At 39.9% G+C, this 24,020-nt stretch overlaps 1 protein-coding gene and 1 pseudogene across 5 annotated transcripts in view; both read left to right on the forward strand.

Annotated features, from left to right (window-relative positions):
• LOC117048848 (rho GTPase-activating protein 39-like) overlaps positions 1 to 24,020 on the forward strand; it is a 107,981-nt gene that overhangs the window by 48,073 nt on the left and 35,888 nt on the right. For 3 of the 5 annotated variants that reach the window (XM_033153209.1, XM_033153212.1, XM_033153211.1), the window contains exon 2: positions 18,601 to 18,999. The exons of 1 other annotated variant lie outside the window; for it this stretch is intronic. In XM_033153209.1, the coding sequence (XP_033009100.1) occupies positions 18,601 to 18,999 (399 nt within the window). Of the gene's footprint in view, positions 1 to 2,677; positions 2,747 to 18,600; positions 19,000 to 24,020 lie in introns of those variants that run through there. One more of the 5 variants, XM_033153210.1, reaches the window with a different exon arrangement.
• Positions 16,946 to 17,121, forward strand: LOC117049300 (annotated as a pseudogene).

The following is a 24,020-nucleotide window of genomic DNA, read 5'->3' on the forward strand; positions in this document are numbered from 1 at the left end:
ATCCTACAGATTCCCCTTCCCCTTCCTCACACAGCAAAGTCAGGGCTTTGAAAGAGTAAGGAGCAGTGGCACTTTAAGGAACTTTAGGGAAGTATGAAGAGTCACAATAAGATTTTATTGTTCTCTTGTTTTTTTTTAAGATGGGAAGGAAAACCCAAATCCTGAAGATAAGTTAAGCACAGTTTAGATCATTAAATAAAATTTATGTGGCCTAAAACATTTTTCTTCCACCCAGATGTTTGGCAGAAGTTGCTTTACGACTTTGCAACTTGTGGCCCATGACCATGTCCATTTTATAAAGTAGTGGCTGTCTTCTATAAATATTTACATTTTTATTACTTGGGTGGAATCTACACACATAAAAAACGCTGTGAAAATGCTTTTTCAATATTTTTTTTGAAAAATCTATTTAATTTTGCATAGCTCACTTTCGCCATCTAGTGTCACATTTGTATATTGCACTTCACAACCCATTTAAAACGTTTTATTTGCAGCTGTGTAACCGAGTCCTTAGTTTCCAGATGTGGTTCCTTGCCGTGAATCTATCTTCAAAGTTTGCTTTAATAAGCTAGGATCAAACTGGTTTCAGATTCTGAAACTATCTTCTCTAACAACAAATCATAACTCTCCAACGTTCAACTGTAAGATGGAACTGTGATTTGTTTTTAAAGTGAAAGCATGAAAGGGGGAAAGTGGAAGAAATCTGAGTGATCCTGAGGCTCATTGAAACTTGCTCCCAAATCATATAAACCATGTTTATGTGATTGTACCAGCCCAGAAGATCAGTTCCAGCCATACGAGTCATCTTTGTATATGATCAGCCAAGGTTATTTACATATGAGTACTATTTTGAACAAAACTAGCAAGAAGACTTGTAGAAGACTTCAATACATTTTAACCATGGGAGTGACCTGGTGCAGTACTATTTCTGAATACTATTACAGTACTTAAATTGAAAGCTCCTCTTTCGTTTCCTCTCTCTTCTGCGTTAAGCTGCATGAGTTAGAATGAGGAACACGCAAATTTCTTTCCAATGAACATTCATGAAACAGTTCTGATAAATCCATAGATTTCTTTATATTACATCATACTGTACTATCTTTTGACAGGGTTAGGATTTAGATTGCAACTTCATGGTCAGACACATTGTCTGAAAGTCTGTAGATTTCTTTAGGATTTAGTGTGTTTTTGTGAACAATTGCAGTATGTTGTCTAAGGCAATGTGCACACTTGGGAGTAAGCTTCAATAAGAACAGTGGAATTACTGGCAAGGAAACATGTATAGGATTGGAGTTCACAGCTTTTCGGTTTCTCATCTTTTCAAAGTTACAGCACAAACCTAACAACCATGTCTTTTCAGAAGTAAGTCATATTAAATTCAATTGGGCTAACTCACAGGGAAGTAGGATTGCTGCCTTAGATTGTTAGATTCCAGTGCAGATTTGCTATTCCTTATGTTCTTCTTTACACATACATACACACACCGAGGGGGGGGGAGAGAAAGAATAGATAAGATATATGCTCACCCACAACACCTACCTCCACCCCTTCCCCTTCCCCCCTTACAAAATCAGCAGCCCCCTCCCTTTGGAGCTTGCCAAATAACCTACCCATAGAGCTTGCCACCTATCTGTCTTAGTCTCCCTTCTCCACTAAACTTCTCCTTGCTCTCCAATGCTGCTTGGATGACCCAGCAGCTCTCAGAAGGCTGTTATAACACTGTTGTTTGCTGAGCCACCTATTGGTAGCCAAGCAAACTGTGATGACAGCCATACCTTTTTATTATAAGTAAGATTTTGTGTGTGTATATACACACACACACACACAAAATGGTTTGTCATGATCCTTGTTAAATGTTCCATTGTTTTTAACCTGTGGACACGGAAGTGAACATTGGCCACCAACTAAACCCTTGTGTTAGAACTGCCTCTGCAGTCAAAGGTTAATGTAGCTAGGAGAGGAAAACAAGCTATAGTTAGCAACAATGCAAACAAACTTATGGATGAATGCCATTGGAATAGTTTTTGAAGTTGCTTTCTATAGCATACCCCCTAGCTGCAGATATTCCATCCTCCCTCTTTCCCAGGAAATAACAATGCTTCAAATGACAGGTTTTTGTTTTTAGAGCCAAATTCTTGCCAGTTTTGCTCCTGGCCAGAGTACAATGCTGTGTCTCAAATTGTTTCATCACATAGCCATTATATGCTTGCCATTTTTCATTTTTAGGTAGAGGTAGTTTGATATTATTATTATTACTATTTTGTTCTTTCCACACATTACTCTTTAATTGTGAACATTGTGTTTAAAACCTCTGAAGTACATCCCCTTCTGAAAGCACAAGCTTTTGCTATTCAGTCAAGGTGCATGCCTTTGTTAGGTCCTGAACCAAGAGTTTGGACAGTACTAACCTTTTGTTTTCCTCAGTCTTAATTGCAGTAGCGCAGACAGGTGTGGGGCTGCCACACTTCTGTTGAATGGGGATGGAGATGAATTGAGCAATCCACTTTTTTAAAATATATATATATATATATATTTAATCCAAACTATCTTTGTTAAATCCAAACTGCCCTGTTAAATTTTATAGCTCTAGATCTTACACACTACAATTATTTTAATCTTAGGACATGACATGCACTTTGTTCTATCTTAGTTATAGGTATAGAGAATCAGAACATATGTTTCCTGGCAAAGTTTAGGAATCTATTTACATTGCTTCCCTTGCTTGACCTTGGTCCCAACACCTCAGGTTGTTTGTTTGTTTTTTAATCTCTTCATTTTTGTGTATATAAGCACAGTGGCATAGCAACGTGGGGGCGGTCCGCTCCCAGTGCCACGTCTCCGGGGGTGACAAGGCATGCAGTTTGCTGGTGGCGGCGCTCCAGCGCCGTATGGACGGTGACGGGATCCTTTGCTTGTGGCTGCAGCCGCATGCAGAGGATCCTCCATTTGCAGCTGCAGCCGCAAGCAGAGGATCCCAGCACCGTCCGCCGGCAGCAACCCACTATGTACAGCACATGTGCGGCGTCACTACGTACAGGTTTTGCATCGATTACCTCTCCTGCCCTGGTGTGCTTGGCTCTCTTGATAGGTTGTAAACATGATAAATTTGGATCCTAGGTTGTTAACATCCCCTTAAAATAATAGTGTTTCGTTTAATTGTTTTGCAAAAGCGTAATCCAAACTATAGTTTGACCTGTCACAACACAATACTATGCAGCAATGCACTGACTTGGCGAGGTGGTAATGGATAGTAATTCATCAATGGTGTGTCTCTGGGTACTCCCATCAAAGTTTTTTTTTATCCCCCTTCTTTTCACTGCTTTTTTGTTGTTGGTACATTAGAACATAGGCATCCTTTGCTATTGTTGAGCAACTAAAGTAAAGGAGAAATATTCTAAAAATCAGAGGAAAGTATGAAATGGCTCTCCTGCTTTGCTAACTCTTAAAAGGCTTCACAGAATGTGAGACAAATTGCTCTTGTGCTCTTTTATAATCATCTGATTCTTTGTAACTCTTCCGAGTTAGAAAACCAGCACCACAGGCATAAGTAGCAGACTCTGTGCTACTTTCTTAAAAAAAAAATCAAAGAGCAAGGACAGTAAAACTAAATTAGGTGCTTATATTTTGTTTTCTTTTTGTCCTCATGATTTCTGACATTCGTCTTTTCACATTTTCGCAATTGGCAAGACTTGAAGGAGGTCAGAAAAGGGAGAAACGATGAGGTCATTTTGAGATATTACTGAATCCTCTGTGAGTTCTCATTGTGCTTTGGTTCCTTTCCAGCATTGCGAGTTTGTACTTGTAACTTGGAAAATCGTTGGCCTAGTTCTCACAAACTAACGATAAAGAGGTAAACCTGTGTCCTAGACTGTACTGCTTTAGCCACCAGGTGAGGACTAACAGGACTGAATGTTTATTCAAACAAAATAATTCCCTGCAAGATAGACTGAATAAAATTAACTGTTTAGTTTACAAATGTACACCTAAAGGTAAAGGTAAAGGGACCCCTGACCATCAGGTCCAGTCGTGTCCGACTCTGGGGTTGCGGCTCTTATCTCGCTCTATAGGCTGAGGGAGCCGGCGTTTGTCCGCAGACAGCTTCTGGGTCATGTGGCCAGCATGACAAAGCCGCTTCTGGCAAACCAGAGCAGCGCACGGAAACGCCATTTACCTTCCTGCTGGAGCGGTCCCTGTTTATCTACTTGCACTTTGATGTACTTTCACACTGCTAGATGGGCAGGAGCTGGGACCGAGCAATGGGAGGAATTCGAACCGCCGACCTTCTGATCAGCAAACCCTAGGCTCTGTGGTTTAACCCACAGTGCCACCTGGGTCCCTAATAGTCCTTGATAGTCTTATTAAACTGGGTTAATAGTCTTACTAATTAATAGTCTTATTAAACTGGGTCCCTAATAGTCTTATTAAACTATTTTCACCACCAGCAGTTCTGGGGTTTACTAAGACCCTCTTCTGAACTGATTTGACTGAAATAATTCGCTAGGCTATAAATCTTCTGCTGCAGTAGCTAAGATCCAAAGATCTGTTTAGGATTATGCAAAATCCCCCCCCCCTTTTAAATATTGGTCCCACATATGCTTTTTGAAATTGCCTTAGTTTACCATGAGATGTCGGGAGGGGATCACTCCTATTCAGGAATATCAATTCTAACATTGCTTGCCTCACTTTATGTTCACAGAACTAGTTTTACAGTACTTCAGATTGTGGCCATTGGATGGAACTTCCCACAGCCATCATGAACACCAATTGTCAGCTAGCCACCTGCTCCATATTATACAGCTGTGAGGAAAGAAACATGGGCACAGTGTCATGTATATACTGTGTGCTGTTTAGTGTGCCAGCCTGCTTCCATACGGATCTGTTTCCTCTCCCACACAGACATCTGATATCCCTGCACCCTTACTCCATGTGTCACAAGATTGGGTAGATTGGTTGAGAAGCGGGCATATGCAGTGCTGTGTCCCAGCCATAAGATTGGGCCTCATGATCTGCTGGGTCAAAAAAGTGTATGAACACTCTGGGCCTTATGACTTTCTAAAGGGGAAGTGGTGCTTGTAGATATGGGGAAGTTTTTACACAAAGTGTTCTCTACAAATTAGTGATACCAATGTTGTTTGTACCTAATGAGATTTTTAAAAAATTCTGGCTGCTGTTAAATACAGATTTTTTCTTTACTTTTATGTAGTGTGATGCTTGCAACCCGTCCTTCCTTTTATCTTGCCGCAGATAACAACGCCTTGCAATTAGCATGTTGGAAAGCTTAACGCTGGATGATGCAAGAGAACCAGTCAAAAACTAAAGCTGCTTATTGGACCTTAAATAGCACGTTATACAAACATAGTAGATTCCTGTTTGCTGCTAGGCATGATTCATGGTCCACATTCATGCCAGTGTGGAGGTTAGGTTGCTGCACTTTGCAGTCTGATATTTAAACTATGAGAATTCATAAAATCCTCTTCATTCTAAAGCCAACTGTGTCTGTTGAGTGGAAAAAGTACTCGGGCTTCATTTGAAAGGGGGTATATCATCACAGCAAGCTCCTGCAAATACCTTGTGATGACATGCAAAGGGTTATGAATCATACTAACTAAGCAAAGCCAAGGAGTTAAAAGCCGTACAAGGTACTGACCTCTTCCACCATCCCATTTGCTGCCATGCAAACCAATTCTTCTGGCAGCGGGTCCTGGCACCAGATCATTCTCTGGAGGACCACTGACTGGAATTTGTTTTCCTAAGCGGTATTCAAGGCTCCCGGACTGCTCTCTTTTCAACTCTCTCTTTGGTTTGGTGGGTATAACTTGAGTGTGTAGTCTGACTAGCTGAGCAGATATCTCTTGGCTTTGGGATTTCTGAAAAACATGTCAAAGCGCTCAGTTGAAACTGGGGGTATGGCTGAAAAGGTTACTCCTGAACTAAGTGTCTTTTCATATAGATCTTGGAACAAATGGTGTTTATAGTATAATTATAGGGGCATATATTCACTGGAGCATTTTGTGCTCCTGGTTTTATATTTTTAGTACAGAACCAGAAGCACAGAAATTGTCAGAAAAAGCAAGTCCTATATTAGGCAGGGTTTTGCTTTCCCCTGTGCTTCTTGGACTTAGGTTGAATCCTAAAGGAGAGCAGAGCTCTGATGTGGATGATACAGCAACAGTCAAACTTTAACTGAGCCCTTGAAGGAACAGCAGCTCTGTCCCAATTGTAAAGTCCACCTTCATTGAAAGGTGTGATATCCTCAGGCTGGAGTGAGAACCAATTATTCACTGAACCACCTGAGGAGGATTAATAGTAGATAGAACAGGCTTGCACATAGTTATTTAGGGGGCAGCCTCTCACAGGCAGCATTAAAGTACGGTATACTTTAAAATACAATATGGTTTAATGAACACAAGTGCTTTGTGCCTTCCTTGCTCTTGACTGTGCCATGCAGGGAGGGGAGACGACTGGAGGGGTGTCATGTGGAGGTGTGTGTGCCAGAGGGCCCTGGGTGCACAATTTTCTGAGGGGGCATGAACCAGGCGCCCCCACCTGGGTGCTCTTCTCCATCCGCCAAGGGTCTCATTGGCCAGTCAGGTTCCCCAATGCATCGGTGGGCTGGTGGTTCAGCGCGGCCCTGCTTTCCTCCAGTTGGGGTAGAGTTGCTCCAGCGGCATCAGTGGCAAGGGCTGGGCAGGCGTCCCCGTGTTTGGTGAATGCAACCCTCGCCTGGTTCGCACAAGCCGCTGGACCGGAGCAAAACGCAGTCTGGCTTGCCATTCAATTTTCATTAAATGTGAACCCAGGCCTTTGCAGGTTCATGATTTGTTTCCTCCAAATAAACCAATGAGAAATTGTGACTTCTTGTGGTTTGTTTGGAGAGAAACAAACCATGAGTCCAATTTCACACAGAACAGGCAAGACAGACTCTGGCTTGCTCTCATTGTGTTTCCTCTCCCATGGAGCACAGTCAGGAGTAAGGATGGAGCAAAATGCTATTAAACAATAATTTATTTCAAACTATTGTTTAACCTTATGTGTGAACCAGCTCACTGCCTGCTTTGCTTTGCTGTGGAGGTGGTGAGGGTGTAGCTCCTCCCAACCTCAGCTGTGTATTAAAGTCTAGAAGAGGGTGTGCGTTGAGCTTGCAGCTGCTGTGGCAGGATATTCATATACTGTCTCCCCGGTGAGAGAGGAATATGTGGAGTTTACTAGTCAAGGGCTCACCATAGTTATTCATCTCTTTGCCCTGTCTTTTTGACACTTATTTTTAGGACCCATCTTATTTTTGTGATTGTAAGTTGTTTAAAACCGTTTTTAAAACTGTGTTTTAACGTTGTAACCCATCCATCCTGGGACCTTAGGGTGAAGGACAGGCAACAAATAAACAACAACAACAATGCAGGAGAATAGCAAATTGCCCAATATTTACCCTTAATCCAGCTGTGCATTGCAATTTGAGACCTGTAAATAAATGGCTTGCGGAAACTGTAAAATCTACAGGCCGGCAATAAAAGGTTGGATAGGCATCTGTTAGGAATCTTTTCAGTAGGGCAGTGTCTCTTCCAGTTCTCTCATTCCATTTTTGTGGACCATTCTAGCATCTTCAGAATGATGTTAAATGCCAAAAGTGTGACAAAGAAAGCTGGAAATGACAATGCAGGAAATAACACTCACAGATTCACCAACCACTTTATAGGCGAAGTATTAGACCTGGTGCCTGGTCATTGCTACATGATGTGATTATCTATCCCACAGAGCATTTGGCTGATTTATTTCTTGTTCATACAGGCACTAGTGCTGGAGCAGGTGGGGGAGGGGGAGAGAAGAGAGCTCATTGCAAGGATATTAATAGCCCTTAGATCAGTTGTTTTTCTTTTAAGCACATCTGGGTTATTCCGTACATTAAGGCTTCCCCTTTCTGAGTCACTACACTCAGCCAAACGACTGCACTTTCTCTTTGCAAAATTACTCATTCTCCAGGCTTCTTGTATCAATCAGACTGTATCTATAGTTTTCACCAAATAAGGTTTTAGAAGATTATAAATTAAGCAAGGGGGGGAAAAACATAGATAAGGTCACTTTAAATGATACAGGTTCATGAAAATAATATGCAAATTGTTTCTAGCAGGAGAATATTCGGAATATTTTTATTGACACGATGGTATGCATTTATTAACAATATTTCTATCCCACCTTTCTTTCTTTCTTTTTAAATAATTTTTATTAATTTTGTAAGATTTTTAACAAAAATAACATCATAATACACTTTATACCAAAGATAAAATAGAAAAGAAAAAGAAAGAAAGAACAATAGGTTCTTACATCCATAACTTGCTTTACATTTTTGGGTGACTTCCCTCACCCCCCTCCAACTGAATTTAATTTCCTTACTATTCTCTAGCAGTTTCAATAAACTAACACCTTAACCATTATATTTCTAAAACATATACTTAACCTAATTCAGAAAGAAAAAATAGCAGAAAACCTATATCTACTTCCTAAGGCAACACTAAATATTATAATATTTATTCAAATAAACTTTAAATTTCTTCCAGTCTTCCTGGATCGACTCTTCTCCTTGGTTGCTGAGTCTTCCAGTCAGTTTGGCAAGTTCTATAAAGTCCATCATCTTCATCTGCCATTCGTCTATTGTTGGTATTTTGTGGCTCTTCCAATTCTTGGCCAGTAGTAGCCTCGCAGCAGTTGTGGCATACAAAAAGAATGTTAAGTCTTTTTTGGGGTATTTCTTGTCCTACTATTCCCACTAAAAAGGCTTATGGTTTCTGCTGCTCCAGAGAAGCGGACACGGGGCAATGGATTCAAACTACAAGAAAGAATATTCCACCTGAACATTAGGAAGAACTTCCTGACAGTAAGAGCTGTTCGACAGTGGAATTTGCTGCCAAGGAGTGTGGTGGAGTCTCCTTCTTTAGAGGTCTTTAAGCGGAGGCTTGACAGCCATCTGTCAGGAATGCTCTGATGGTGTTTTCTGCTTGGCAGGGGGTTGGACTGGATGGCCCTTGTGGTCTCTTCCAACTCTATGATTCTATGATTCTTAATAAAAGTGTCTTTCAGCACTTTTTTCATCTCATTATAAATCTTTTCCCAGAAGTCCTTTATCCTGGGGCATGTCCACCACATGTGGTAAAAGGTCCCTTCATTTTCTTTACATTTCCAACATTTATTATCAGATCTACGATACATTTTTGCAGGTGTCAAATACCATCTATACACCATCTTCATAATATTTTCTTTCAAAACAGTACAAGCTGTAAATTTAATACCTTTTCCCCACAATTTCTCCCAGTCTTTTAACATAATATTATGCCCCACAGCCTTCGCCCAATCTATCATTACAGATTTCACTTGTTCATCCTTCGTATGCCATTCCAACAATAGATTATACATTTTGGAAAGGTTTTTAACTTTTGTATCCAACAATTCTGTTTTCAATTTGGATTTTTCTGAATGAAAACCAAAGTTCTTATAATCTACTTTAAACACTCCATTGATCTGATGATATTGCAACCAATCATTAAAATTGTCTTTTATGAACAACTTAAATTTAATTAATTCAATTTAAATTTATTATCAACTTCAATTAAAAGTTCACTATATTTCAACTAGTTGGTATCCATATTCAACCTTTTATGGGCCTTCCTTAGCCTCTAATGGTGAAATCCACCTGGGTGTTTTTCTTCCTAACAAGTCTTTATATCTCATCCAAACATTAAACAATGACTTTCTGATTATATGGTTTTTAAAACCACTATGGGCCTTTATCTTATTGTACCATAAATATGCATGCCAACCAAATACATTATCAAACCCTTCCAAGTCTAAAGATCAGTGTTTTCCAACATAAACCATTCTTTAAGCAACAAAAAACAAAATTTAAAAATAATTTGCTTTACGTCTGTTAAAAGTTTATGCTTAATTCTGGGTTTCTTCCCCTGCCAGATAAATTTTGATAATATTTTCTGCCATTCCTTAAAACACTTCATATTGTCAATGATGGGTAACATTTGGAATAAAAACAACATTTTTGGCAACACATTCATCTTTACAGCAGATATTCATCCCAAAAGTGACAGCTTCAAATTAGACCATATATCCAGATCTCTCTTAATTTCATTCCATAACTTTACATAATTATCTTTATACAAATTCAAATTCTTCGCAGTCATATTCACATCAAGGTATTTCACCTTTTTAGCAAACTTTAAACCAGTGTTCTCCTCTAGCCTAATGATCTCTTCGTCCATAAGATTTTTACCTAATACTTTTGTTTTACTCTTGTTCAGTTTGAAACCTGCAAGTTGTCCGAAATCATGTATAAGTTCCAGTGCTTTATTCACACTGGATTCTGGATCCTGTAATGTCAGCACTAAGTCATCAGCAAAGGCTTTCAATTTATATTATTTTGACCCTACCACAATACCTTTTACTTCTTCATTATCTCTTAACATATTCAGCAATACCTCCAGGACTGAGATAAATAAGAGGGGGGAGAGTGGGTACCCTTGCCTGGTTCCTTTCTCTATTCTAAGTTCATCTGATATCACATTATTCACAATAAGTTTAGCTTTTTGTTCAGAATAAATTACATCAATAGCATTTAATAAATTTTGGCCAACTTCAATATTAACCAAATTTTGCTTCATGAAACTCCAAGAAACATTATTGAAGGCTTTCTCTGCATCAATAAACATCAAGATAGCTTTACAATCCTTCTTTGCCTGCAAAAATTCTAAAATATCAATAATATTCCTAACATTATCTCTCAAGTGTTTGCCAGGTAGGAAACCCGCTTGGTCCTTACCAATATACTCTCTCATTACTATCTTCAATCTTCTTGCCAAAATATTGGCAAAAATTTTGTAATCCACATTTAGCAAAGAAATTGGTCTGTAATTTATAATTTGAAGTCGGTCCGTATCTGGTTTTGGAATCAATGCGATAAAAGCTTCTTTCCAGGTCTCAGGTGCTTGCCCCCCCCTCATTTTGTTGCAAACATCCATCAAAGGTTGGATTAACCAATCCTTCAAGGTTTTATAGTACTTTGCAGTTAATCCATTGGGACCTGGGGCTTTGCCTATTTCCATTTGTCCAATAGCCATTTCAACTTCCTGTCTCGATATTAACTCATTGAGTAGAGTCTTTTTCTCTGTGGGAATTTTCTGCTGGCCTTTCAATTCCAAAAATTGTTTTATCGTGTCCTTGCCCTCCTTTTCTTTTTTGTACAATTGCTTATAATATTTCTGAAAGTTTTTTCTGATCTCTGCTGGGTTCCCAATAGATTTTCCTTCGACTTCAATTTGAGTTATTGTATTTTGTTTCTGTCTCTTTTTTAATTGCCAAGCAAGCAATATTCCACATTTATTAGCCTATTCAAAGGATCTTTGTTTGATCATTTTAACTTTCCATTCTATTTCTTGATTGATGATCTGAGAGAATTGTACTTGCAAGGCTGTAATTTCCTTTTGAATTTGCTGATTCTTTGGGTTACTTCATAACGTTTTCGCTTTTTCCTTCAATTTAATCCAGATTTTTTTTCCTTTTTATCATTCTGGGTCTTTTGTCTAATCAAATTTTGCTGGATTAGGAACCCTCTCATAACAGATTTACTTGCGTCCCATACGACCCTCAGATCTATGTCACTGTTCATATTAGTGTCAAAATAATCCCATAGGTTCTTCTGGGCTTTTTCTGCAATCTGATCGTTCCTAAATAAAGCACCATTCATTCTCCATCTAAAGGATCTCTGCAGAGATGTTTTTAATTCTACCAAAACTGGATTATGATCAGAACAAGTTTTTGGGAGGATATATGCTTTATTTGCTCTTGGGGCAAGATCTTTGGTTATCCAGATGTAGTCCAGACTGCTAAATGATTGATTTGCGAGAAAAACGTAAAGTCTTTTTCCAATGGATTCTTCAGTCTCCAAATATCCACTAGATCAAAATTATCCACCTTAACCAAATAAGGTTTTTGGTAACCTTCCTTCATTTGAAAACTTTTGTCTCTGTGTTCTGTCCATCAAGGGGAGACCACTCCATTTAAGTCTCCCAATAGCACTATTTTATGGTCCAGATAATCAAGCAGTTCTTGTAAAATCCTGCTTTACCATCATTTGGCGCATAGATTCCCACAATTAAGAGTTTTTCGCCATGTGCTGTAACTTCCACTGCAATAATCAAAAATCCACTTCATCATCAAAAATCAACTTTGGATCCAGTGTCTGCTTTGCATATATCACCACGCCTCTCTTCTTTACAGTATCTGATGAAATAAAATCTTGGCCCAGCCATTTATTTTGCAGAATTTTCCTGTGGTTTCTAGTTACATATGTTTCTTGTAGGCAAATTATATCCAAATTCTGCTTCAATAAAATACATTGTACCTGGTTCCTTTTGGGACGTAAATTCAAACCATGAACATTCCAGGAAAGTATCTTAAGTGCCATTTTGAACTAAGGTTCTGTAAAAAAGGAGGTGTAAGTCTAGTTTGCTGCTCCTGTTGGCGTCTGTATATCAAAGTCTTTCGCATGTCTATCAAGAAAGTTTCTCATCTCATCAGGTGTCTTAATTCTGTGTTTCCTTTCCTGAAATGTAAAGGAGAGTCCTTGGGGAATTCCCATTGAAAGGGAATTCCCTTATTATCTCAAAGCCTGGGTAAGTTCCATTTAATTCTGTCTGGCGTCTAGGAAGCATTTCGAGATCTCTTTGTACAAAATCACTGGTTGTTCTTGGATTTTAAGCTATTTCTAGTAGTGCAGGCCCAGGATTGTATCTCTCTGTTCTTTGGTTTTGAAAATTATTCAACAATCATTTGGAATTTTGCTTTCTTTTTTCTTTCTAGCTCCATATCTGAAAAACTTTACAATCCATGAGCCTAAATCTTCTTTATCCAGCTCCCACCAGGCAGCCAGTTCCTCCATCAACCAATCCTTTAAATTTTCTGCCTGCCCTTCCGGCACCCCTCTCAATCTCAAATGAGTCTCATTTTCCTTCATCTGAAGAAACGCAACAGAATCCTGAATTTGTTCCTGTGTCCGCTCCAAGTCCAAAGACCTGGTGTCCACTTTGGCCTCCCCCTCCTCCAGAACTTTGACTCTTGCTCCCAGGCTTGAAACATCTGTCTTCACCTGTCTTACCTCTTCCTTAAGCTCTCCGAATGATTTCTTAAAGTCATCCATTTGAGATTTGATAGAATCTGTCACATCTCTATGACGCTTGATCTCTTCAGCACAACCAGCAATATCATTTTTCAAATCTAGTTACAGGTGGGTAGCCATGTTGGTCTGCCATAGTCGAAACAAAATAGAAAATTCTTTCCAGTAGCACCTTAGAGACCAACTGAGTTTGTTCTTGGTATGAGCTTTCGTGTGCATGCACACTTCTTCAGATACACTGAAACAGAAGTCACCAGATCCTTAAATATAGTGAGGGAGTAGGGGAGGGGTATTACTACTCCCTCACTATATTTAAGGATCTGGTGACTTCTGTTTCAGTGTATCTGAAGAAGTGTGCATGCACACGAAAGCTCATACCAAGAACAAACCCAGTTGGTCTCTAAGGTGCTACTGGAAAGAATTTTCTATTTTTCAAATCTGTTTAAATTTGTTGTAAAAGTTCTGCAAGATGTTCCCCCCTTTCAAATCCTTCCTGCCCACCGTCTTACTTCTAGTATCTCTTCTAGTATCTTCTAGTATCTCTTCTATCCCACCTTTCTGCCCGAGAGTTGGCCTCCTGAGCAACTTACATTAAATATAAGATTTTTGTTTAAATAAGAAGGCAGAAGTGACTGTGCTCCATTTGCTGCTCTTTAAAAGTTCTGTAGTAACTAGATGGGGAAATAGTGTTTGTCCCCATTGGAAGTGAACTACCCAGCAACCAGGGCCAGGTAGCACCGGATATTTTTGACCCTGGGGGTGGGTCACCTCCTTTTGGGACAGCTGCATAGTCTGAGGCTACTAGCTCTTCCTGGCAGTAAGGGTGCTTCAAGCAACTGGTGGACTATAATGTTAACTGTTTGCTCCAAAGGTCTATACCTCAGAATTGTGACTTTCTGTTTACTGAAATTGAATTTAGTTCCTTTTCTGCCTCCTTCTGCAAAGCTGAACAAAAACAAACCCCTGTGTTGCAAAATGTGGCAGTCTACAAAAATGCAAATGCAACACGCTGTCTAATAACTGTTAGTAATATATAATCGGTATGATGTCATTCAAAATATACAAATATATACATACTAGTGAAGATCATACTAGTGGATCAGTGCTCACTGGATAATTATGTATATTTCATTGATAATTATTCGCTGATGAATTCTTTATTCCGAAACAGTTGAACTATTCTGGATGCAGTGTCCTTTTGAGACTTCAGAGAGATGTCTTCCTTTGAGACTTTTGTGAGACGTCCTCCTTTGAGAGACGGTTTGGCGTTCCTTGCTATTCACTGGTTGTTTGAATCTTTGTTTGACTGATACATATAACAACTTGCAGTTACTTGTATATTTTGTGAGATGTGTTGTATGATATATATATTGTTTTGAAGTGGCTTATTCATATATTTTGAATGACATCATACCAATTATATATTTACTAACAGTTATCAGCCAGCCTGTTGCGTTTGTACCCTTCTGCAGAGCTAGCAGATACTTTCAATAAAAGAGGCAGCTTTGAATGGTTCTTAATATTCCTTGCTTTGTCCTAATATCCAACATTATCATGCCTGCCTTGGATTTATGGAGTGATGCATGCATGTTACTCTTTACACATGTAACTTGAGCGCCTTTACTAAATCACAGTCTAGTCCAGGCTTTTGTAGTTAGTCACTTACCTGATCTACTTTGTTGAATTAAAAATGGACTCATATGAAAAGAAATAAGAAAGGTAGCATAGCAGTGAGGGGAGAGAGTAGTTGAGACAAGGGAAAGGACGGTAAAGAATTATGCTCAAGTTGGAACTACAATAATTAGACATTACAGAGGAAATCAATGGTTCCCAACCCTGGATTTTCCCCTGCAGTTAGTGTGAGAGTTGGATATGGCATTTACAGAACAGAAAATTGGTGAATGGAAGGGAGTATTTAACTCTTCCCCTACTCACAATACTTAAAATTTTAGTCCCCCCCCCCAACCAAGCTCCAAAATTGGAAGTTAATTCAGCTAGCAAAATGGCAGCTGAGGTGGGGTGGGTGGGGCTTGCAAGCATTGGCATAGGAAGGATAAAGCATTTGCTTCTCCCACCTGCCAATCATCTCTACATTTTAAATGGTCTCATCCAATTTGGGAGGTGGTTGAAACCATGCACTTGCCCAAATGACGTCTGGTTCCAGCCTCAGCAAGTAGAAAGGCAGTTAGCATGATTGTCCCTGGAACTTCAGTTGCCCACTGGATTCAGCTGGCCTCCTCAAGATGTAGTGTATGCAAACAATGCTTAACCCTGAATTTAACTCTCAGTAGTATTCGAATGATGCCGGCATTGATCTGCTGCTTTATCTCTGACATTATAAAGGAGGCAGTACTCCACAGAGCCACTGGTTTTCTGTTTACTTCAATGTTGTTTCAGTTCATGGGCATTCAGCAATAGTGCTGCTAGCGCTAGCGCTTTCACATGGTAGCAAATCACTAGGGGACTTGGGCAGAGAGACCATCACTGCTTATTTGAGGTGGAACGTCTGCCAAGTTGCACTTGCAACAGAATAGCTCGTGGTTAGCTCCAGTTGTCAGAAAAGGTTGTTAAGTTTCTATTCACAGAAATGGTAGAAGGAGGCATGGCACTGTCAATTACTGTATAGGAAATAAAATATCATCTAAGAGTAAGCCTGAGCTATGTCTCCAGCTACCAGTTCTTTGTTTGCCTGACTCAAAATCTTTCGGTGAGCTAAGCTATAGGAATTCCTAATTTTGTATAGGATATTTTCTTTCTAGGCTGTATCTGACTTCTCTTGTTGGTTTGTAGGGCATTTGTTGTCTGTATAATATCAGGTACTTACTGAAAAACAAAAGATACCACCAATGAAAGGGAAACTCTTGACCAAAAACAATTTCCTTTTATTCCAAGGACACCTAGTGTGCGGATTTTATAACTGCAGGCATATTGTTAAACACATTCCACAGGCCATCTCAACCATGATTGCCAGTTCTTGTAATTTTAGTAGCTTTCAACGCTTACAAAGCATTTTGGATAAGTTTTACATCCTGCATGGTTGTGAAGGACAAACAATATTCCATACATGCTTAAAAGCAAGACTTCAGGCTAAAAGACTGGTTTTAGAAATCATGAACAATCATGGTTTGTGCGTTCAGCCTAAATATTTTGATTTTGTTTGAACATTGAGATTTGAAAACAATTGGCATAAACTCTGGAACTACATTTATTTAAGTTCTGTTTGTGTAGAATAGTTCACCCCTCTGCAGTTGAGGGCGCCCTTTAAAACATATAGCCTTAGCAGCCCTAGAGCTGGGGTGAGAAATGTTTCTGTGCCCCCCCATGCCAGTGGTGGGGATGGCTGCAGCCAAAATTGAATGGGGCAACCCCACTCCATTTCTTTCTCACTCACTTGCACACCACCACCCACCCACCCGCCCGCCCTTTCACATACCCATAAGCCTACAATATGTGTTGAAGGGAGAAATGCCACTCACTGCTCTCTAAAGTTAATTGCAGGTGCAGGCCCCCTAACTCACACTGAGATCCTGGCATAGGGATCCTGCTCAAAGACTAGAATTGCATACAAGTTACTGGTAGACGTAGTGAAATGGGCACATTTGTAGGATGTGAGGAATTAAGCCTAGATGCTGACATTTCAGAAAATCCAACAATGTGCATTCAGGTCCAATTACGTATTTTGAAGTCTAATGTTAAGATCCAAGGATTAGGATATTGTCTTAGAATGGAGAGTAGGTCAGAGGAAGATATACAAAATGTAAAGAAAAATGAAATATTGCTTCTCAGCCTTTTGGCTAAGATCAAGTGTAGTATCTGTTCTTATCAGTTTAATATCTGATATGTCCTCTATTTGAGGACTATATATTAAATGGATTTTTGGAGCTGGGAGATGGAATCCACACCATGCATCGAGCTGGTATTGCAGTACCTCCAGGAACAGTGCACCAAAAAAAGAAAGAAAGAAAGAAATTTGATTTGACTGATCTTCTGAATGAAGCAAAGCAAAGCATGCATAAATAAATAAATAAATAAATAAATAAATATATCATATCATATCATATCATATCATATCATATCATATCATATCATATCATATACCTCTGCCCCTTCCCTTGTCATAAGCACACATTCTTATATATCCTCTCACAGACCAAGCCATGCAGGCACGCACACTCATACATTCACTCCCAGAGGGAGTGCTGAATTCACAGCACTGAGATCCCTATGCCTGTTTAAGAGATGATGTAAGGCCCACTGACATGGCCTGGCTGAGGGAACTGGTGGGCCAGAGGTTCCCCATTTACATAAATGAAAAGATTAAGGAAATGTGAGAAGCTGCAAATGGCTTAATGCAGAAAGAACATTTGTTAATGACTTCCACAGCTGTGTGCGTAATTATGCAGCACATTTTTGTAGTGATTTCTTCGACTGTCGTAAAGTTGCTTTCGTTACAGTGAGGCCTTGCATACAGATTTTCAATGGGGACATTTTTCTGTGGCATGCTGAATATTACAAAGTGGAATCTGAGCGTACTAAGAATTTCCCTGACAAAGCAGTAGCATTCAGATCGGACAAAGTTGGAGCCACTGTTGTTTACACTTGTGGGAACAATGCTTTGGTATTTAAAGGCTCCCAGGCATTAATTCCCATAGCATTGCCCCCTTCCCCAGAGTGAGGGACTGGTGCAATTTTCTGCTAACTCTGCCTAAGCCCCCATAATCTCAACAAATACAGTTTATTCTGTCTAAATGTTGAGCTTAAAGGAGTCCATGGTGAAGAAAAATAAGTTTGTGTTGGTTTTATGAATTAGTTTTGATAGTTGAGCTTGCAAGTTATTAGTACTTTAAAACATTTTGGAGTACAAAATGTGTTACTGTCCTTTATTTCTTCTTACAAAAGAAAAACCCCTATCAGGTAGAACAATGTGCTTTTTCTGTCATGCATGCAGATTGTAGGCGGGGGGGGGGGTTGCCTCTAAAATATAGCCATGTGGTAGAAGCTCCCCATGTGGCAAGCACTTTGTTTAAATTGACTTTGTGTGTAACTGCCATGGTGAGATTTTTCTGAACCACATGGGAAGCCACTTCATGCAAATTGCTTATTGTGTGAAATTCTGTCTGTTGTACTTCATGTGGCTACTACTATGCAATTTGAAGGTTGGGATTGGGCATATTAACAAATATTTTACCAGGAATCTGATGTGGCTAAACTATGTTTTGCACATGACTGGCAAATCCATGTTTCAAACCTGGTAGGTTGTCTGTGTAATCATTGTTAGATGTAGGTTTGACTCAGGCTCCACAATCAATTGGTTCTTACGCTGTGGCCATGAGCCCGTAAGACCGCCTAAGCAGCCATTTGCCTCGCTGGACAAGATTATATTGTGTGTTGGCTCTGACCAACATTGCCTTTTTCTTTTGCTTTTTCAGCTCAGATTGGGTGGAGATCATCGAGCCCCGTTCTCGAGAGAGAATGTATGTCAACTTGACAACCGGCGAGTGTGGCTGGGAGCCACCGTCCAACCTCAGAGTTCGTCAGTCAGATGAGAACCAGTGGTGGGAGCTCTTTGACCAAAACAACAACCGTTTCTACTACTACAATGCCATCACACAGCAGACAGTGTGGCATAGGCCACAGGGTTGTGACATTGTGCCACTGGCTCAGCTCCAAGCCATGAAACGCAATTCCAAGTCTGACTTCAGGACATCCCAGCACAGGGGCAGCACAAGTAGTGACGGGCGAAACACTCCCGTCCAGATGGCTCTCTTGCAGGAGATGGAGAAGGGTAAAGAGGACAACAGCTTGGAGAAGAGACCAGAGACTGGAAGGTAACAGTATTCTCTTTTATATAACTAATTAAAGGGGCCCATCTACATTCCAGCTTCTAGAAAAAGTCATAGGACAGAGATAGTCCTATGGTGATCTGGTTGCTGACTATGGAAAAGAAGACAAGTTGAAGTTGTCTGTCCTACTCAGGAAGTGCCCCTTGAGAAAGATTTTTGAGAAAAAGTAACTGGACCCCAGGGTATATAAAACAATCTCAGTAAATCTCATTGTAAGAACTTTTGAATGCTATGTGAATCAGGGTGTTTGAGCTGGACTAAGGAGACCTCCTTGGGGAAGTGGTAAAATATGAATGTAATAAGCAATAGTCAGTAAACCATCACTTGAAGGAAATTTTGCTGAACGTAACTTGCATGGGAAAGACAGAGTTGGAGAGCAACTGCCAAGGTTGAAGTGCAGTTGCTTAACTAGGCTTTAGTTTTTGAGTTTGAGAGAAAGGACTTGAAATAATATCTTATGCATTAACATGAATGAGCATTCCCCCCCACCCCCCGTTCTGTTCTTCATGAGATTAGCATGGTTGAACGGGTAAAGGCTGTAGGTTGGCATGATATGTGTAACACATTCCTTTGCAAGTTTACTCAGAGGTAAAACCCATTGTGTTTGACAGGGCTTGGTTATAGTTACATGTGTGTAAGATTGGAGCTTTAAACTGTCCCCCTGAGAGTGGGTGATCTATGCTTTTACATGTTAATATATCCGTGAAGGATTGTGATTCAGAGCAGAGAATAAACTTAATAACAATATATTTTGTAAAAATAATTATGTCTAGAAAAACTTGGGACAGTTGCAGAAATCGTCATGAAATGTTTTCGAAACATTTCTAGTCTGTTGTGTGTTGTTATTGACTGTTGTTTGTGTTTCATTTGTCTTCTCTTCTCTATTTTGTAAGACTTCTGTGAACACAAAAGCAACTTGGAAGTTATTCTTGATTTTGCTGATATTGAAAGCTTTTTTAGTCTTTGTCATCTTACTTTCTGGATAATGATTAGATGAACTCCAACTCATTTGGCTTACAGTCAGTTCAGACATAATAAACTGTCACTGGTATTTTGGTACTATCATATCCTGGAATGCAATCCAAGCCTCTTTCTAACTGCCTATGACAATTGCATTCATTGCCTCCAAAGTCCACTAAATCATTTGATGGAGAGCAGAGCACTAGGCACATGTGCAGAACGGCCACAAATGTGGAAATATGTTGTGTGCTTTTTTCCACAAATGACATGGTTTTACCCGGACAGATCTTATTTCCTGAGTGCTAATTATAAGGCCTAAAAATTGAATAAAGTAATTAACTTCCCTTTATTTTTCCTGTGAACACTTGTACCTGAAGCCCTTGTAAGGTGTTTAGAATGGACTCAGTAAGTAATTTTTTTACTTAAGAACTGCTCCTATGGAAAGTCCCAAAAAAATGTAGAGTCCAGTATTCTGTTTTCAGAAGAAGCCAGCTCAATGATTCATAAGCAGGGCATGAAGGCAGCAGACATCCCTGTTGTCTTGTCCCCTTACCCTAAGTATATTTTTTCTAGTCTGGACCTATTCTGTCCTCCATTCTGGTGGATTGACAAAGCTATAACTCTCTGAAAAGTGAGATCACATTCTGTAAGCAGAGTTTCCAGATTTTGGCCAGGACTTGGAATGGCAAAATCCTTTCTTCAGGCTGCAGCTGTCAGCCCATTCTTTCTTTTGCTGGCTAAGCCTTGCTGGAGTGTTGTGCTGGAGGCACTGAGAGCTGTGCTTGAACTTATAGTGCTTAAACTTGTCAACAACTTGCTGAAGAAACTCAAAGTGGCATTTCATTTGTTTAGGTAGCTCACAGTTTTCTGTTCCCCAATAAGTCAGCCCAAAAATCGTGGAATTTATTTCTTGCGCAGAGTTGGGCCAACTGCCAGTGTGCATTTTGGTAGCAAGTAACACTGCATTGTAGGAAAACAAGTTTGTTGCTTCTAGCCAAGGGTGTTTCCCTAGCACTATCTACTCCAGTTTTAAGCAATATTAAAACCCTCCCCCGTTGTCACAATTTTAAATTCTACAATAGGGCATATAGACACAAAAAATCTTTATTACAAGTATCATTACACAACCAGCATGCATTTTAATGTACATAATGTAGAGCTCAGTTTAATTATATATAAAGAGTATTTTATTGATGATTAGTTTTTTCTGCTACCAATTAGATAATATCCCTATATGTGAATACTATTTGTTCTGAAGTTTTATGTGTAAAGAAACCTACAGAACTTGCACCCTTAATTTAGAGGGCCTGCTGAAGGGCAATCAGGATTTATTCCTTTCTTTGTGCCTCCCAAAATGAAATTTGTTGTTTTATGCAGGCAAGAGAGGGGATTATGTAAGGCAACAATGAAGGAATTTATCCCAAGTACAGACCAACACGAGGGGACAATAGGTTCTGTTCAACATAGCACTGAGCAAAATGTTCTGTCAGTGCAAGGATTTCTCCTTGTGCAATGGAATGTACTGCCCCCATGTGCTCCCTAAAATATGTTCTGGGACTTCACCCAATGCATGGGAGCAGATCTGGGGACAGCACAGAGCTCACATGGAAAAAAGGAAAGCAGGGGAATCCCATTGCTTTAGCACTAATCTTTGTGCTGGTGTGATTATTATTTGAATGCCAGACAGTGATTTTAATCAAAGTCATATAGTTCTATCAAGGACTGTTAGCCCTGATAGCTAACCAGAACCTCTATGTTCAGAGACAATATGCAACTGAATACCAATTGCCAGGTGTTTCTCCTGGCCTTGAGTATGGCAAAATCACAAGTGATGTAATCATAGTTCAGAAATCAGATAAACTCATTGTTGGTGACCAAAAGGGACAAAGCTGTGACAGACTCTTTCATGATGGATCAGAAGACATTCTTTACTCATTTTAGAAAAGAGAAGGAACATTTTACCGTTAGTACCCAAATGCAGTTGTGACATTTGTAAAACGTTCTGTCATGCTTAGCCCTGACACGGTGTCAAACAGAATCACCAGAGGACAAACTAGCCACCTTGCAGGTCAAGGACTTTGAGGAGCAGACAAGGTTCCCTGGAACCAGTGCTGAGAATCCTCTTGAGTTGCCTTTCAGTTGCTGGAAACAATGGAGATTTCTGGCTCCTTGGTCCCAAACCCATTCTCCCCTCCTTGCTGAGCTGCACCTTGCCTGGGATCCCTGTGGCAATGACCTTGGACTATTGCCTAACTTTGCTTTTGGATCATGTTTTGAACCTAAAGTGAGTTTTCCATGCTTGACTCTGGTTTGTTTGGACTGCACCGCACCTTCAACCCCACTCACCTTTGTGAATGTTTTGCTAAGAGGATTATACCATTCTCTCACTTTGGATTCTATAATAACATGGTCCATCCAAGTAGACTTTCTTCACTGCTGGCACTTCAGCAAACCAACATGTCCCAAAAAAGGATTTAAGCATTACGCATGTGTTTGGTATGTTGGGGGGGGGGGGAGGCAAATATCCCAAATGAAACTGCTTCAGGATATCAATCCTCAACACATGATACTTCTGCTATGTGTATTAGACTTTGAAGATTAGACTACTATAGCCCATTTCCACACATAACACTTTAAAATGCTTACTGAGACAGTCTTCGGGTTTTTTTTTAATGCCTTATTTATTATTCCCTGGGCCCAAGATGGAATACATGGATTTCCCTTGTAGCCTTTTTTGCCCTGGATACACGTTGCACCCTCATGAAGAGACGAAGGAGTCAAGACGACACCATGGTTGTAAAGAGAAAGAGTTTATTCTGACTGCCTAGGACAGCAGAAGGCACTTGCGTGCTTGCACACTGCAAGTCCACCGAGCATCAGTTACACACAGTTTATATATCCTTTAGACCCCTCGTTCCCCCTCCCCAGGAATCTTGTACGTCACACCATTAGTACCATCCTTGAAAATTCCTGTTCTTACAATCTTTAAGCCAAAAGGTCACTTGGCTTTGAGTTCGTTCCTGGTGTCTGCCTGTCTCCATATGGGCTTCAGACAAACCATCTATCAAGGACTTATCTTGTCTGTGGCTTAGACAGCCCTTACTCCCTGTGTAATGTTCACATTCCACTGTTATCTTTAGGTACTAGTCACAGCCATTCCTATCTCCCTGAGTGGGCCCCTCTTGATCTCTTCCTTTCCTGGCTTAATATGCCAGTAAGGAATGCACCAAGAGCAAGTTGCACCAAGAGAGCTTTAGAAAAAAACAACAACTAAATATTATGCCAATAACATAAAAATATAAATGACCAAAAAATAATATGAAACAAACAGGTAAAAGGTAAATATCAGATAAAATGACTTATCACAAAGAGAGCTTACAGGAAAAAGCAAAATATAAAATAATATAAAGCAAACAGGCAAAAGCTACATATCAGATAAAAGGACATATCACAAAGAGAGCTTACAGAAAAGCAAAATATAAAATATATAATATGAAGAAAACAGGCAAAAACCAATTATCAGACAAAAGAACTTATCACAAAGAGAGCTTACTGGAAAGGCAAAATAACTTTTAGAAGGGGCTTGCCTAAAGAAAAGGAAAGTCAATTTCTTAAAGGCTTTAAAAGGGAGAAGAGAGAGCTAAGAAGGGGGGGGGGCTTTAAGAGGGGATATGAAAAGGACTTAAAAAGAAGATCAAGCTGTCCTATAGGCTTCTAATAGGAATAAAGGACTCACTTGTACAGAGAGGAGGAGGTAGATTTTCAGTCCAGTAAATCCAGAGAAGCTGAAAAGACTTTCTCTCACTCTCTCCCTTCAGAGAGGTTTGAGAAAAGGCTGACTTTCCGTGAGAGCTCAGCTTTGAGTCTCTAGCAATGCCAGTTATAATATAAAAAGAAAAAATCTTTCCCTTCAGAGAAGTTAGGAGCGCTGATCCAGAAGGGGGCCTCCGTGTCACGCAGACCCAGGAGAGAAAGAGATAAAGACTTTCCCTTCAGAAAAGCTAGGAGCGCTGGGGCCTCCCCGTGCCTTGCAGAACCAGGAGAGA

This window comes from Lacerta agilis, chromosome 6, assembly GCF_009819535.1.
Source record: "Lacerta agilis isolate rLacAgi1 chromosome 6, rLacAgi1.pri, whole genome shotgun sequence".
NCBI classification, from domain to species: Eukaryota; Metazoa; Chordata; class Lepidosauria; order Squamata; family Lacertidae; genus Lacerta; species Lacerta agilis.